This window comes from Varanus komodoensis, unplaced genomic scaffold (genome assembly GCF_004798865.1).
Source record: "Varanus komodoensis strain SLA01 unplaced genomic scaffold, ASM479886v1 scaffold2, whole genome shotgun sequence".
Lineage (NCBI taxonomy): Eukaryota > Metazoa > Chordata > Lepidosauria > Squamata > Varanidae > Varanus > Varanus komodoensis.
The window spans coordinates 63,666,631-63,680,224 of record NW_025335568.1 but is presented as its reverse complement, the minus strand read 5'-3'; the positions used below and the strand labels follow the sequence as shown (position 1 = coordinate 63,680,224).

Here is a 13,594-nt window from a genome sequence, read left to right as displayed (position 1 = left end):
AGCTCTGCACTTCTTGTGGAGGTCTTTTTGTTGGCTGGCCGGCAGGTTTGCTCCCCCTGCTTTTGCAGGGATCAAGAAACCCAGGGGAGGTGTGTCAAAACAAGGCATGCTGCAGTTGTCCCTTCGTAGCTGGTTGATTCACGGCAGAGAGTGATGGCTCCAAGGTCAGTGGTCATGCACACCTACTCTTTAAGAAGCCATTAGTGGTGTTGAACCCATCTGAGGAGTAGGATGGAGGTTGGGTTGAGAACTGTGGACAGTCCTTTCATGTTCAACCTAGAGTGAAGACACCACCACAGTGCCAGCCTCCACTGCTGGTGCATTGGCTGAGGCCAGGTGACCACTGCAGTTGGGATGAACTTGATCGTGGTGCTTCTTTGCAGAATGGACAGTGGTCCCACTTGCTTGCACTCGCCCTGCTGCAGCTTGGTGTCATGGCTGCTGCCAGGTCTTGAGTTTAGTAAGCGGACTTGTTAAAGCTAAATTGCTGAGATAATGAATATGATTGAAGAGACTCATTAGCACATACCTGTGGGAAATGTTTGTTCTGCTGTTACCATCCTGCCAGCTTTGCAGTTAGAGCAAAGGGGGAAGTGAAGTGGGGAGACTGCAAACCCGCAAAAGTAATCTGCAGAGGTCTTGGCTTTCTGAGGCTTTGCAGCATGCCTGGGATGCACGCCTAATTGCCTTGGGAGGCGAGCACCCCAGAACGTTTCCTTAATGTCTCCCACATTTTCAAGCAGGGTTTCCCCCAACACAGCCGTCATTCACCCTTTCGGGAAAATCATCATTACGCATTGGAACAGGAGAGGAAACTGATTATTCCTGTCAAACTCCAGTTGTGCATGGCAGTGCAAACCAGATTGTATCAGCAGTTTTTCACAGCTAAGCCAGCATTTAAGGGCTAAGGAGTCATTGAGATTTTGAATTAAAGTCAAAGTTCCAGTTTAAGCTAGAAATTACAGAGGGAGAAAAGGCGCGTGACTGTCTCCCGAGTATATAATTAGAGGTTTACAGTAATCATACTCTCACTCAGAGCTCCACTTTCCAGATATCCATTTCAAGACACTGTTGTGGAGTATCTCCCTCATCTCTCTTTATCTTACACACACACACACACACACACACACACACACACACACACACCATGTCTTCCAGGAGTAGCTGTACTTATTCATTGCAGTTTTAAATAACCAAAGAACGTCTTTTAATGGACTGCCATTACTTTCTAGGGATAAACAACTCTATATGATGCTTTCTAACTGAACGGAGTACATTTTCCTGTTAATGGCACTCCTCTTGGAATGACAATTCATAGAATCCAAAGAACTGAGAGGTGTTTCGTTGGATGGGCTGACAGTACAAGCATCCTGCAAAGGATGAAGCACAGGTGGCAAGAATTTTGTCACAGTTCCTTCCCAATAAGGGTTTTCCACAGTTTACACATGTCTTCCTATTTAATTTTTAATGAACACATTAGATCTAAAACTGACCGATTTGTCCGATGAAACACAGGACTTTGAGAGCTGAGCTCTTAAAAGTCTGGGATTGAATCCCTCTGCATTCAGCCATGATTGCTGTGCTGAATTAGCACTGCTGCTTCTTTTTTTATGTATTTTTGTTGTTGTTGTTGTTGTTGTTGCTAATGAGCAGGTCCTCCTCCTTAAAAGCTCTCTGGCCAGCAGGTACACCAAGATTTACTTCATGTGTCTATAGAATTTGGCTTGAGCAGATGGACAAGATCATTTCAGTCTGTTCGTTTGCTTTTAACTTAACAACCTTCACACATTTCTTTATATTCAAGATGGAAACAAACCTAACATTTTAAAAATCTGAAAGAGAAATGGAAAGTGACAGATTTATCTCTCCCAGTGGCTAAGCGACTGTGATGAGGAGAGAGGAAAACAAGGAAAGCATGCAGAACAAGGACTCTTGCCAGTTTCTTCCGTATGTCCAGCTTGAGGACGTATGGCTTGGTAGTGTGGAGTATGCAGTCTTGCTAGGGTTCTGCTTGCTCAGATTCCATGAAATGCTTTGTAGAGCAGACAAAAATTAGGGGGATCATTCAGCAGTCGAACGAATGTTTGATCAGGGCCAGTGTTCCAACATTATAATAAGGGTAAATTTCCAGGGCAGAGGTGAAGAAGAGATTCAGCATCGTATCTTAGAGAGCTTCAGCTATGGGACAATATAGAAATGATTGATGATGATGATGATGATGATGATGATGATGATAACACTCCTAATCATAGTATATGATGCTGTGATAACTGATGACCAGCCATATTTAAATATGACTTGCAGTATGACACAGTATTTACTGTTGAAGTGGGATCCAGGAGACCTGAGTTTTAGTCCCCTGGCATGACCATGAAGCTTACTGGGTGGTTTTGGGCCAGCCTGGCCTACCTCACAGCGGTGCTGTGTGGATGGAAAGGGGAAGAGATGGATCACGTAAGCCACCTTGGGTTCCATGCAAGGCAACCAAGGTGGAATATAAATGTAATAAATACAGGAAAATGGCATTTCCCCTGTGTTGATTGCTGGTCCTGAAGCCCTCCAAAAAGCAATGGTTGCAAAGAGAATGATCATAGATAGGTGTGTTCTACAAGAGAGGTCACACCAAGCATCCCTGATGGACCGCTGGAGGGTCCCTTTCCTCCCTTCCCATCATTGCATGCACTGAGTGCATTCCTCTTCAAACCTGACCATATGGGCCATCATAAGAAATATAACACCTGGAAAAAGCATCCAGTGGCTGTCCAACTTCTGCTGGTGCTGCTTCGAAAAATGACACTGGGAAGGAATGGAAAGACCCATTCCCAGATCAGGATGGAGCCGTGGATAAAAATGAACTATAGATGCAGATCATCGGCAAGCAAACAAAAGAAGAAGATCGCAACTTCCCTTAGTCACGGGACTTCCTGATGTGACAAATGTTGCTCCTGAGGGCTTGATTTCTTCCATGCTTCTGGTTCCCAGTGGAGAGAGAAAGGGCAAAGTCCCTAGGCATGGATTTTATACAGTTCCTCTCTCCCTCTGTTTCAAAGGCTGTCAGTGCACGTAAGCTAGCCCTGCTTCCTTGAAAACCCCTCTATACCAATTGAATTCTGCAAAAGGATCTGCAGACATCCATATCTCGAGGATAAGCCAAGGAATGCACAGGACCCAGCAGCTGGAGCTGGTGATCTCAAACCATCACTGAGAACCCACAGGTTTCTCACAGCAATTAAGCCCAACACATCTCTCTGGCTACATTCATGCTTCTGCAGAATGCTGGGAAATCCTCAGCACCATGCTTTCTAGTTTTCAGCCCCAGTTCAGTTCTGCTCAGGACTGAGGAAGCTCCATTTTGCACACTAGAAAATCCTGCAAGCAGACAAGCATGGTAAGTTCCTGTCCTAGGACAAGAATAATACCAGTCACAGCAGAAAGCATGTCTTCAAGATGGCAGAGGACCCTGGAGTGGGAGGTCAGGGTAGGGATGAGCACTGAAAAGTTTAAGGAATGATTTTAACTTCCTTGGACCTCATCCTGGGAGCCCTGCAGTCATGTGGATTTCTTGTTCTGAGGTCAGATGCCATGCTCTGACCTCAAAGTCGAAGAGTGCTGATTCTCATATCCCAGCCCCTGTCAGCCACCCCCAACCTGCTCCCCAAAACTTAGAGAGGGGTTGAAGGAGGGAGAAGGGGGATTGCTCCCAGGAAGTAAAGGATGTTTGTAAATAGGATGCATGTGGACCACCATCCAATTAGACCAAGCAATCCAGCAGGCCATGAATTGGTTGTTACCACAACCCTGTTTAAATGCTCAACAATATATTTTATTGGCTGCTGCTACAGATGCAAATTAAACTTCTGAAAATACCCAGGCCCTTCTGCCCTTCCCTGTACATTTCTCTCCCTGCTGTAAGTGCTGATCTGTCTTCTGCTTTGTTCGCTGGCATGGATGCTAATTCACCAACTCAGAGTTAATTAAGAGAGTCTGTAAACCTTGGAGCCCAGGAAGGTCAGATTTGCAGCACAATCCTGTCCAGGGTAACTCGTGGTCTTAGAGAATTCGAATCGCAGCATTATGGTGCAATACTATCACCCTCAACGCTGGTGCAGGTGGACCTGTGGGCTTGCACGTTTCCCATGCCCTGAGTGGGGCATGATGGTGGCAGACACAGCCCCCCCCCCCCATGCCCTGGCTCTTATTTTTTAAGAGCCAAGGAAGGGAGGGGAGGGGAGGGGGTGACGGCACTGAGAAGAGCTCAACCCCAGCCTCCTCGCTTTTTGGCATGCCACTTTTCATCCCCTCCAGGGGGATGTGCTTTTTCAGGAGCACAGAGTCAACCAGCACAGCTCTTTCCATGTCAGCAGCAAGGAGACAGGATGACGGCTCCCCTTTGGATCCCAGCTCCAAGATTGCTGGATCTTGGAGCTGGGGCACCATACAAATTGCCGCCCCTCTCTGACAACAGGGAAGCTTACTTGAACAGGGATGTGACAGACAATAGCATTTTTGTTGTTGTTCAGTCACAAAGTCATGTCCGACTCTTCATGACCCCATGGACAACGTTCCTCCAGGCTCTCCAGTCCTCCACCATCCCTTGGAGTCCACCCAATCCCATACCCACCACCCCAGGGACTCCATCCAGCCACCTCATCCTCTGCCGTCCCATTCTCCTTTTGCCATCGATCGTTCCCAGCATCAGAGTCTTCTCCAGTGAGTTGGTCCTTCTGATTAGGTGGCCAAAGTATTTCAGTTTTGTCTTCAGTATCCAGCCTTCTAAAGAGCAGTCAGGGTTGATTTCCTTTAGGATTGACTGATTTGATCTCTTTGCAGTCTAAGGGACTTGCAGGAGTCTCCTCCAGCACCACAATTCAGAGGCCTCAATTCTTCGGCACTCAGCCTTCCTTATGGTCCAACTTTCACAGCCATACATTGCAACTGGGAAAACCATAGCCTTGACCATATGAACTTTTGTTGGCAGGGTGATGTCTCTGCTTTTTAGTATGCTGTCTAGATTTGCCATAGCTTTCCTCCCCAGGAGCAAGCGTCTTTTAATTTCTTGGCTGCAGTCAGCATCTGCGGTGATCTTGGATCCCATGAAAATAAAATCTGTCACTACCTCCATTTCTTCCCCATCTATTTGCCAGGAAGTGATAGGACTGGATGCCATGATCTTAGTTTTCTTAATGTTGAGTTTCAAGCCTATAGCATTTCTTGGAAACATCAGTGAAAAGAAAACTCGAAGTAATAGAGCTTTGAGAAAAGAAGATAGATTTTCAATCTGTATATTGTGTTTTAAATGTATTATTATTTGCCTTAAGTTTTTTTTTTAAATTATAGGAATAGGATTAAAATCTTAAATAAAAACATAGGTGTTGAAGGGTGCCCTCATGGTCTCATTTCTGATCATCTGAAGAAGCTGTTCATCTCAGATTCTTCTCCCAGTGCTATGAAATGTGGACAGTCCTGTTATGGTACCCTTGCCAAACGAGGATGCAAAGAGGGATCACTCAGTTGAAGGTCTTCTCCATGATGGTGCTCTCTCTTGGAAATTCCTCACCCCAAGAGGCTCAGTTTCTGTGCTGAGCAGGACGGTGAAAAATGGGACTTGTTCAGACACATGCTGGTTGCTCTTGCTTCCGTTTGCTTGTAGAGAGGGGGTTTGCACTGCTCTTCATAGTTTAAATAGCCGGGATATGCCAGATCTACATTTTCATTTCCTTTTTCTATATGGGTTCATTTCCCATGGTCTATTTGTGTTGATTTCCATTTGTCAGAAACATGAGTATTGAAAGTTTGTGATTGTTGATTCTCTTATCGTTAAAGCAAAACTTCTTGTGTACCATGATTTTGACAATCCAAATAATAAATGGACAAACAAATCCAACCATGACAAGTGTCTCTGTTTAAAGAGCAGATAACAACCTTGGCGTTCTGTTTCCACACAGGTACTATTTCTGTCAACACGATGCGTACTCCTTACACAGCACCTGGAGAGAGTGAGATCTTGGACCTAGACGATGACTTGTACCTTGGAGGTTTGCCCGAAAATAAAGCCGGCCTGGTCTTCCCGACAGAGGTCTGGACAGCACTGCTCAATTACGGCTATGTGGGCTGCATTCGGGACCTCTTCATCGATGGCCAAAGCAAAGATATTCGCCAAATGGCGGAAATCCAGAGCACCTCAGGTGTGAAGCCCTCGTGTTCAAGGGAGACGGCAAAGCCATGCTTGAGCAATCCTTGCAAAAACAACGGCGGATGCAGGGATGGCTGGAACAGATACGTCTGTGATTGTTCTGGTACAGGCTACCTTGGAAGATCATGTGAGAGAGGTAAGGTGATTTCTTTATGCATTTGATTAGCAAAATGAGGAGTGGATTCACTGATAGAATCCTGAGCTGGTAAAACAAAATTTCTCAATTCGTAGTGCAAACGGAAGATTGCAACTCACCCTGCAGATGCCAACAAGCAGTTAGGGAAGCAGTCTAAATAACAGTAATTATTAAAAGAACAACTACAGCCACATAATTTCAACCTATGAATCACCCTTCAGCCTCTTTAGAAGCTATATGCCTGGTATGTTACCATTTGAACTTATAAGAAAGGTGTGTGTGAGAGAGGAAGGGGGGACATTCAAAGATGTGCTAACTTGTTTGACTCTCAGTATCTAAGAACTCTCCCATCTCATTTTGCTGTATGTAAATGTTTACCTCTCCAACAAACTGAGAATTTTCACTTAACAAGACTAGAAGCCTGAGTAGGGATGTATGTAAAAAATGTTTCAGTTCATTTTTGATCAGCATGAACCTAGTTCCTATCCTGGATGAGTACAATAGGAAAAAATCCATGTGAAACTGATGTCTACATAAAAATGAAATTGTGATGCAGATTTGAGCTATAAGTTTGAGGTGGAAATCAGGGAAACTCAGTGGACCAATTTGGACATCTCTAATCCTGAAGTCCATCTGCCCAGAGCCAGGTGCGAAATTAAGGCTTTGGTGGGCAGAATAAGAATGGTTAGAATGGTTAGAATAAAGCTCCTTGAGCCCTTTCAAACAAAAATTCTTCTCGTACTTGACCCTTTTTCCCCAGAACCTAATTTGTGGGTGATGTTTCAGAGAACTGGGAGTCAGAAACTCTTGTCGATCCGTGCAAATCATCTAGAAATCTACCAGTAGATTGGAACCCACATACTCTTTACCCATGTTGTGTATAATTTTTAGTGCCTCTGGGACTGGAAGGAGCATGTATCCATCAGGACTAGGAGACATCCTCCATCAATTTGCCCAAACCCTTTCTAAAGGCTTCCAAAGCAGTGGCTATCCTGACTGTATTTGCATTCTTCTCTGATGGAGGGTTCGGGCCTCTACATATGCTTACACAAGAGTAGGTCCCATTGAGGCTAAAGGGGCTTACTGCTAGTACACATGTTCAGCATTACACTGATAATGTCTGCCACTTATTGGGAGGGAGACAACAAAATCGCTAGGGGTCAGTCCAAGGGTCTCTTTTCCAGCCTCTGTGCACAGTGGCTTCTTCCAGGACATGATGCAAATTCAGTAGCACCTCCTGACCAAATTCATCAGCAGTTGGTCTACATAGTCATACTGGCTGGTACCTGACCATAACCCTAACCTTGATCAAGAAGGGCAGGTATGACAGTGCATAGTAGCTGCCATATCTTATCATGTCAAGCTTGATGCCTTTAGCAAAGGTACCAACTTTATCTCTTTATCAACAGGGGTCATGAAAGACTTCCTAGAAAATCACGTATCCTCTTAAAACACTAGATCCTCAGATCTGTCCGAGCTGCTTTTGTTGCCCACAAGAGAATAGGAGGTGGGCCTCAACTCTCCAAGTGGTATCTGTAATAACATGAATAGATAGTGTCCTAGCCTCATTCATCTCATCATCTATTGTTTTCTAATTAGGTGCAGCTGTAAGCAATTTCATCACAAATTGTAATGTAAATTGGTCACAGCAAAATTGCAGAAGTTCCTGATTCTGATCTCCTGGGTCTCTACAGAAGAGACAATAGCATAGCTTCTCTGGGCAATATTTGTGCGGATATAATGGGAGCAGAGACGTAACCCTTCCTTCTTGCCATCACTGACCCAGAGCAAATCCCAAACTGGTTCCCACCTGTGTTTGCTCATGCTTTCAGCAAGTTTTCTGCCATCTGTGCTCTAGCCATTAATCCAAACATTTCATTTTCCTCCATCCTCAAAATACCAATGAGCTGACACAGCTCTACAATTTGCTTGAGGATGTTTGGGAGTGATGTATTAAGAGCTCACTTCACTGCAGATACAGAGTCAGACCTATAGTGTGTTGGCTAAAACTTCAAAACATTCCTTTAGAAACTTTCTGGAGTGATGGGGAGTTTTGGGAATGGGTGGTTCATCCTTTATCCCTGCAGAATGTATAGCAGTTTAAAGGTCCAACCTGTTCAGGTAGTGATCTGAACGCACCAAAAGCACCATGACAATGGAACCTCTATTACTGGAGCATCTTCCTCATTGAGCAGCAGTCCAAGATCAATGGTTTGTCCCGTGTGTTAGAACCAAGCTTATTTAATTCGGGTTCATGCTGAGAGACTCCAGATAAGGTGGTCTTAGTGGGCATATTAAAGCTCTCCAAGACATGGCCACCTTCATCAGCTTGAGCAGGGAGATGTTTGGACAGCAGGACCTTGGGGCTCTCTATTTTGCCTGATGGACACTAGCCACAGGAAACTGGCAGGTTTTGGCATAGGCTACATGATGGGAGAGATGGAATCCTTATGAACTAGACCTGTCTGCTCCCTCCTCATTCCTCAAACTATTCCTCAAGAAGGACTTTCATCTGCATACCTTATCTTGTAATCCTGGGAAGCTGGGAAATATGATTCTCCTCATTTGGGTCTGAGAGAGGTAGAGTTGATGCAAAGAGACTGCATCTTGCCTGGTTTTACAAAAGAGGCAAGCTCCAATTTTCTGATTCCTATAAACCAGTTTCTTAGTCAAATGCTCATCAGCCACAGCATAACAATGCATGCGTCTTTCACTCATGCATTATGTTCTTGCAAATCATGTTATGTATGCAGCTGAAAGCATAATCTGTGAACGTCGCTTGTTCTTGATTGTGAGATGTAAGCCAGAGCTCATTACATTACGCTGATGCTTTCTCACTCAACATACACTTATCAGTCTCCATCTATTTGTAAATACACTGCCATTATCTGAATCAGATGAATTAAGTGGGAAGACCTCTCCATCACCAGTTCACCTTAAAAGAATCCTAGTTCAGAAGGGACTGCGCTTATCTTAAAGAGCAAATTAATTTCAAAATGTTAATGGATATTCCCTTTAGTCGGGAAGGTGAACATGAAAATCAGACTTATTGATGCACATATTTAATTTTTATATTAAGAAAAAGTGATTATAAATCACTTGAACATTTGTGGGGAGTGGAGATCATGTTTCAAAACCTTGTTTGAATCTAGGAAGCTCAACGGGTGCATTTATAATAAAATAATGTTCTCGTATTACAGCATTTTAATAACGATTCAAAGAGAAAGAGATAAATAATTTTATTGATGGATTTGCTACCCAAAGTGGCACACAAATTCAACATAAAATCTGCAATCAAAATAATATGAATGTACCCCAGTTAACCTTTGCTCAATATTACACTGATTTCGCACATGACCTTTTATTTTATTACTTGTTTATTTATGTAATTATTAAAAGCTTTTGTAGGATGCCCACTACAAGTTTCTTGGGACTTTCCAGTCCATTGAAAGTAGGTTAGTCTTCCCGAACCCAGCACCCCCCAGCTGCTTCTACCCACAATTTCCGGTATATCTGACAGTGAACCAGAGGATGGCTTGGATGGGGTGAGGGGGGTGCTGATGGGAAAACTCTCTTATGCAGCCTTCCAGATGTGCTTCCCCATAGATACTTGGGCAACTGAAGATATGCATTAGGTGGTTTTCCAGCTCATTGAACCAGGTTTCTTCTGCCAATCCTCTTCAGTATCCTTTTCATCCAGGGAGCAAAACAATTGCTTATTTATATTTATATCTCACCTTTCTGCCTCCGTGGAACTCAAGATGTCTCCATGCGGTTCCCAGGCGGTCTCCCCTCCAAGCTCAGGCCGGGCCCAGGCCTGCTCAGCTTCAACATGGTGGACACCTGATGTGCCTTCAAACCACCTCCTAGTCTAAAAGCAGGGTGGGGGGAGTGAAAACTTTAAAAGGGTTGTGGGGGTGAAGGGAGAAGCTACTTTTAGCATGGTTCCCAGTAAGCACTTTTCTGCAACTTAGTGAGATTCCTTCCCAGTGTTCCTCATACCCACTTTTGTAGCCCACGGACAGATGGTGTTATTCGCCCTGGTCCGTGCTGCCTGGAAATTTACGCAGCAATTTTTCCTCTTAAAAGAAAAGTGGCCAGAATGGGGAGAGGGGAAGAGAATGCAAGCAGGGGAGGTTGTGACTCTAGGGACACGGTACTAACGAGGGGTGGTAGTGGCTGGGAGGGAGGGGTGCCTTTTGTAAACAAGTTCCTCTATTAGCAACAGCCTGGTGAGCGATGGAGTGGCAACCGGGGGGGGGGGGGGGGGCGCAACAGGTTGCCCTACAACTTTGCAAGGTCTCTGCTTGAATGAGACTTCCTTGGGTGTAGCTTCATTCACGAGGCTTTGGCTGGGAGCAGGAGGAGATGACGGCTCCCAATCAGTTAGACCGGCCATCTTTTTGTTTTCTTGACAATGACTTTGGAACATTACATCCTCTTGTCATATTATTAAGCCAGAAACATTGGGCAAGCGGCAGGAGAACAATTACAGTAGGTAAAAAAAGAAACATCCATTGCATACCATGGAAAAACCCCTCTTCAGTTTTGTTTTTAAGGTTTTTTTTAAGGATTTCTTTCATCCATAGCAAGCTCCTGCTGATCAGTATTGCAGGTGCCAAAAGTGAGTTGGCATTTTTGGCTCAGTATTGTTATTTCTAATCAGTTTTTTAGTTTTTAAATTGTGGCCATACCAAAAGATTTCACAGTATACGAGGATCTGAAATCTCTCTAAACTCCACCCTAGAATGAATTCTAAGTGGTGCTGCACTGAATAATCACATGCAAACATTGTCATTGTACGGGGGGTTGAATAGCGTTCACAGCTTCTTCCAATGCACACGAAACCCTACTTACTTTGTACTGTTTGAGTGTAAAACTAGCAGCAACATCAGCGATATTAAAACACGCAAAGAAGTAATTCTCCACACTGACTATGGGATCCTATCCAATTGGCGCTCATGTTGGTGTGGTGGTAACAGAGCTGTGCCAACAATCAGACTTGGCTATATTAGGATGTCACAAAGCCAATTCCGAATGAAGACAATATTTTTGGCTCTCACTCTGAATTGGCCATGCTTTTTCCTCCTGCACCCCCCAGCCTCCCAATATCTCAAAATGTTGACGGGAGGGGGTTACTTTTAACACCTAATAAAAGCTTCGGCAAGAACCTCACCCAGTTTAGCAGTACTTAGGACGGAGGCTTCCTGCTTTGTTCCTGTAATGAAACTGTGCTCAGTGCAGTGACACCGTAGTGCCTATTTTGGAAGCTGCAGCCCTTTGACAGAAATCCAGCTATTCTGATGTCTCTAGATTGTTCTGTTGCTGATGGACTCACAGAGGCCTTAACTTCTCTGTTGGATGAATTACCAAGCACGTCAGTTCAATGTGTGTGGTGTACCACCCTGTGGCAAAACCGTGGTATTACATATGGGAGTATTTGTTTTCCCTTTTTCCTAACAAGAACTGAGAGGAGGGAGGGGGGAAACCTGGAGCTTTCAAAATCTGAAGGAAACTGGGGACGTTTTGCAAATCAGGGCTGTTGCTTGGCCTCTTCACCCTTAATGGCAGGCTGCATCAACAGCATTTGCTGGAAGTATCTTTGGCATTTCTTTCTCAGTTCATGTTGTTTGTCTTTTTCTCATAAGTACGGTTTGGGCATTCCCCCCCCCACCACAATTTAATTTACTGGAATGCAGACCCTCATCTGCGGGGGCCAACGCTAATATGATGTTTTCACAATGTTATCTGGCTGCCTGTCCTGCAGAAATCTCTGTGTGTGTTTATTCAGCTTGTGGAGCATCGTTTGCTACCCTTGGGCTTCCCCGTCTGGGGGGAACTGCGCTCAAAGCATCTCTTCTCCTCCTTCCTGTAATAGTTGCATCCCAAATGGTCATGCGTTAATATGATTACAGTGTTCGGGATTCCAAAAGCACAGCATAACCCTCTCCCCATTCAGAGTTATTATTGCTGCTACCCATGTGCAGTTGCTGATAAACTATTCTACGTTGCCAATAGACACAACGCGGTTATAGCTGTGGCATGCAATTAAAAGGAAAAGAGGACCAAATACACATCTCCTTCCACGAAGCTGCTTCAGCAGGGAGGGAATCAAGATCCTGTTGGTTTGAATGACAGTCTGAGAACAATGTAAGAATGAGATCTGTAATTATTTCTCAAGGAATTAAGCAAATTTACGGCAAATGTTACTCAAGGCTCGCATTTTAAATACAATCAAATGGAGAACATAAGAGCTATTACAAGACCAATGAGCCACATCTGCTCCAGCCTTCTTTGGCCAGCAGCAGCCAGGCAGATATTCCAGAAAGCCAGGGGTTTCTGTAAGCAATATGCATAAAGTTTATCACTTCCACAAGCAGCAGCCCTCCCATGTGGCAAGTCCTCAGCGTCGTTCAACGTAGAAGATCCATTTAGCTGCCATAACAAAAAATCACAAATGGATCAAGGAACAAACTGTTCACATTTATTATGATCTGCCAAAGTGCCACAAAAGGTTATTAAGCCTTGGTACAAATTCTTTATTGGGAAAGATGGGAAAGATGCAGATACATTCAAAAATTGGGTCTTGTAACTGTATAGGCTGGGGATAGGGAATTAATTCATTTTTGCAATTAATGCAAACTTATCTCATTTTGTACTTTCAAACCAATATGTGAACTGTGTCAGCTATCCTTAAAAATGCACATGTCTCCAGATATTGCAATGAGACTCTTGAATAAAACACGTGCGAAAAGATGCCTATAGTAAGGGCTAGTGCATACAAGTGGACATTTATATTAGTGAAAATTCCCTGAAAAATGTGCACACAAAATTTTACAAAATCTCATACAAAAATGCACTTACAAATTTTCCTGCCAGCATTTCAATATATTTCAGGGATTCCTCTATGCAGCCGTAGCTTCCTCTTGCACTCTTTCCATCAGCACAAGACGATCAGTCAGTGGAGGTGTATGGGCAACCCTGGATACTGCCCTCAAAGTTCAGGATGAACAGATTAAGAAAGACCCAACCAACAGATTTGCCCATTCCTTATAGGCTTAGCTTCAAAAAAATGATTGTAGGCTGAATGAATCACTGGATTTATTGATTGATTGATTAATATACTACTCAGTAGATAAAACTCTGGTGGAAGGTACAGGTAGGACACGACTCCTTGGCTAACAAAGCCTGATAAGGAACTGAAAATCTTGGAAGATTTCCTGTGACATTTTGGTTGGTCCTAATAAAAGCATTACTTACTTGTG

At 44.0% G+C, this 13,594-nt stretch overlaps 1 protein-coding gene across 1 annotated transcript in view; it reads left to right on the top strand.

The window, feature by feature from the left end:
- NRXN1 (neurexin 1) overlaps positions 1–13,594 on the top strand; it is a 1,090,172-nt gene that overhangs the window by 489,183 nt on the left and 587,395 nt on the right. Inside the window, 1 exon segment of the mRNA XM_044428877.1 lies at positions 5,946–6,329. Coding sequence (XP_044284812.1) covers positions 5,946–6,329 — 384 coding nt within the window.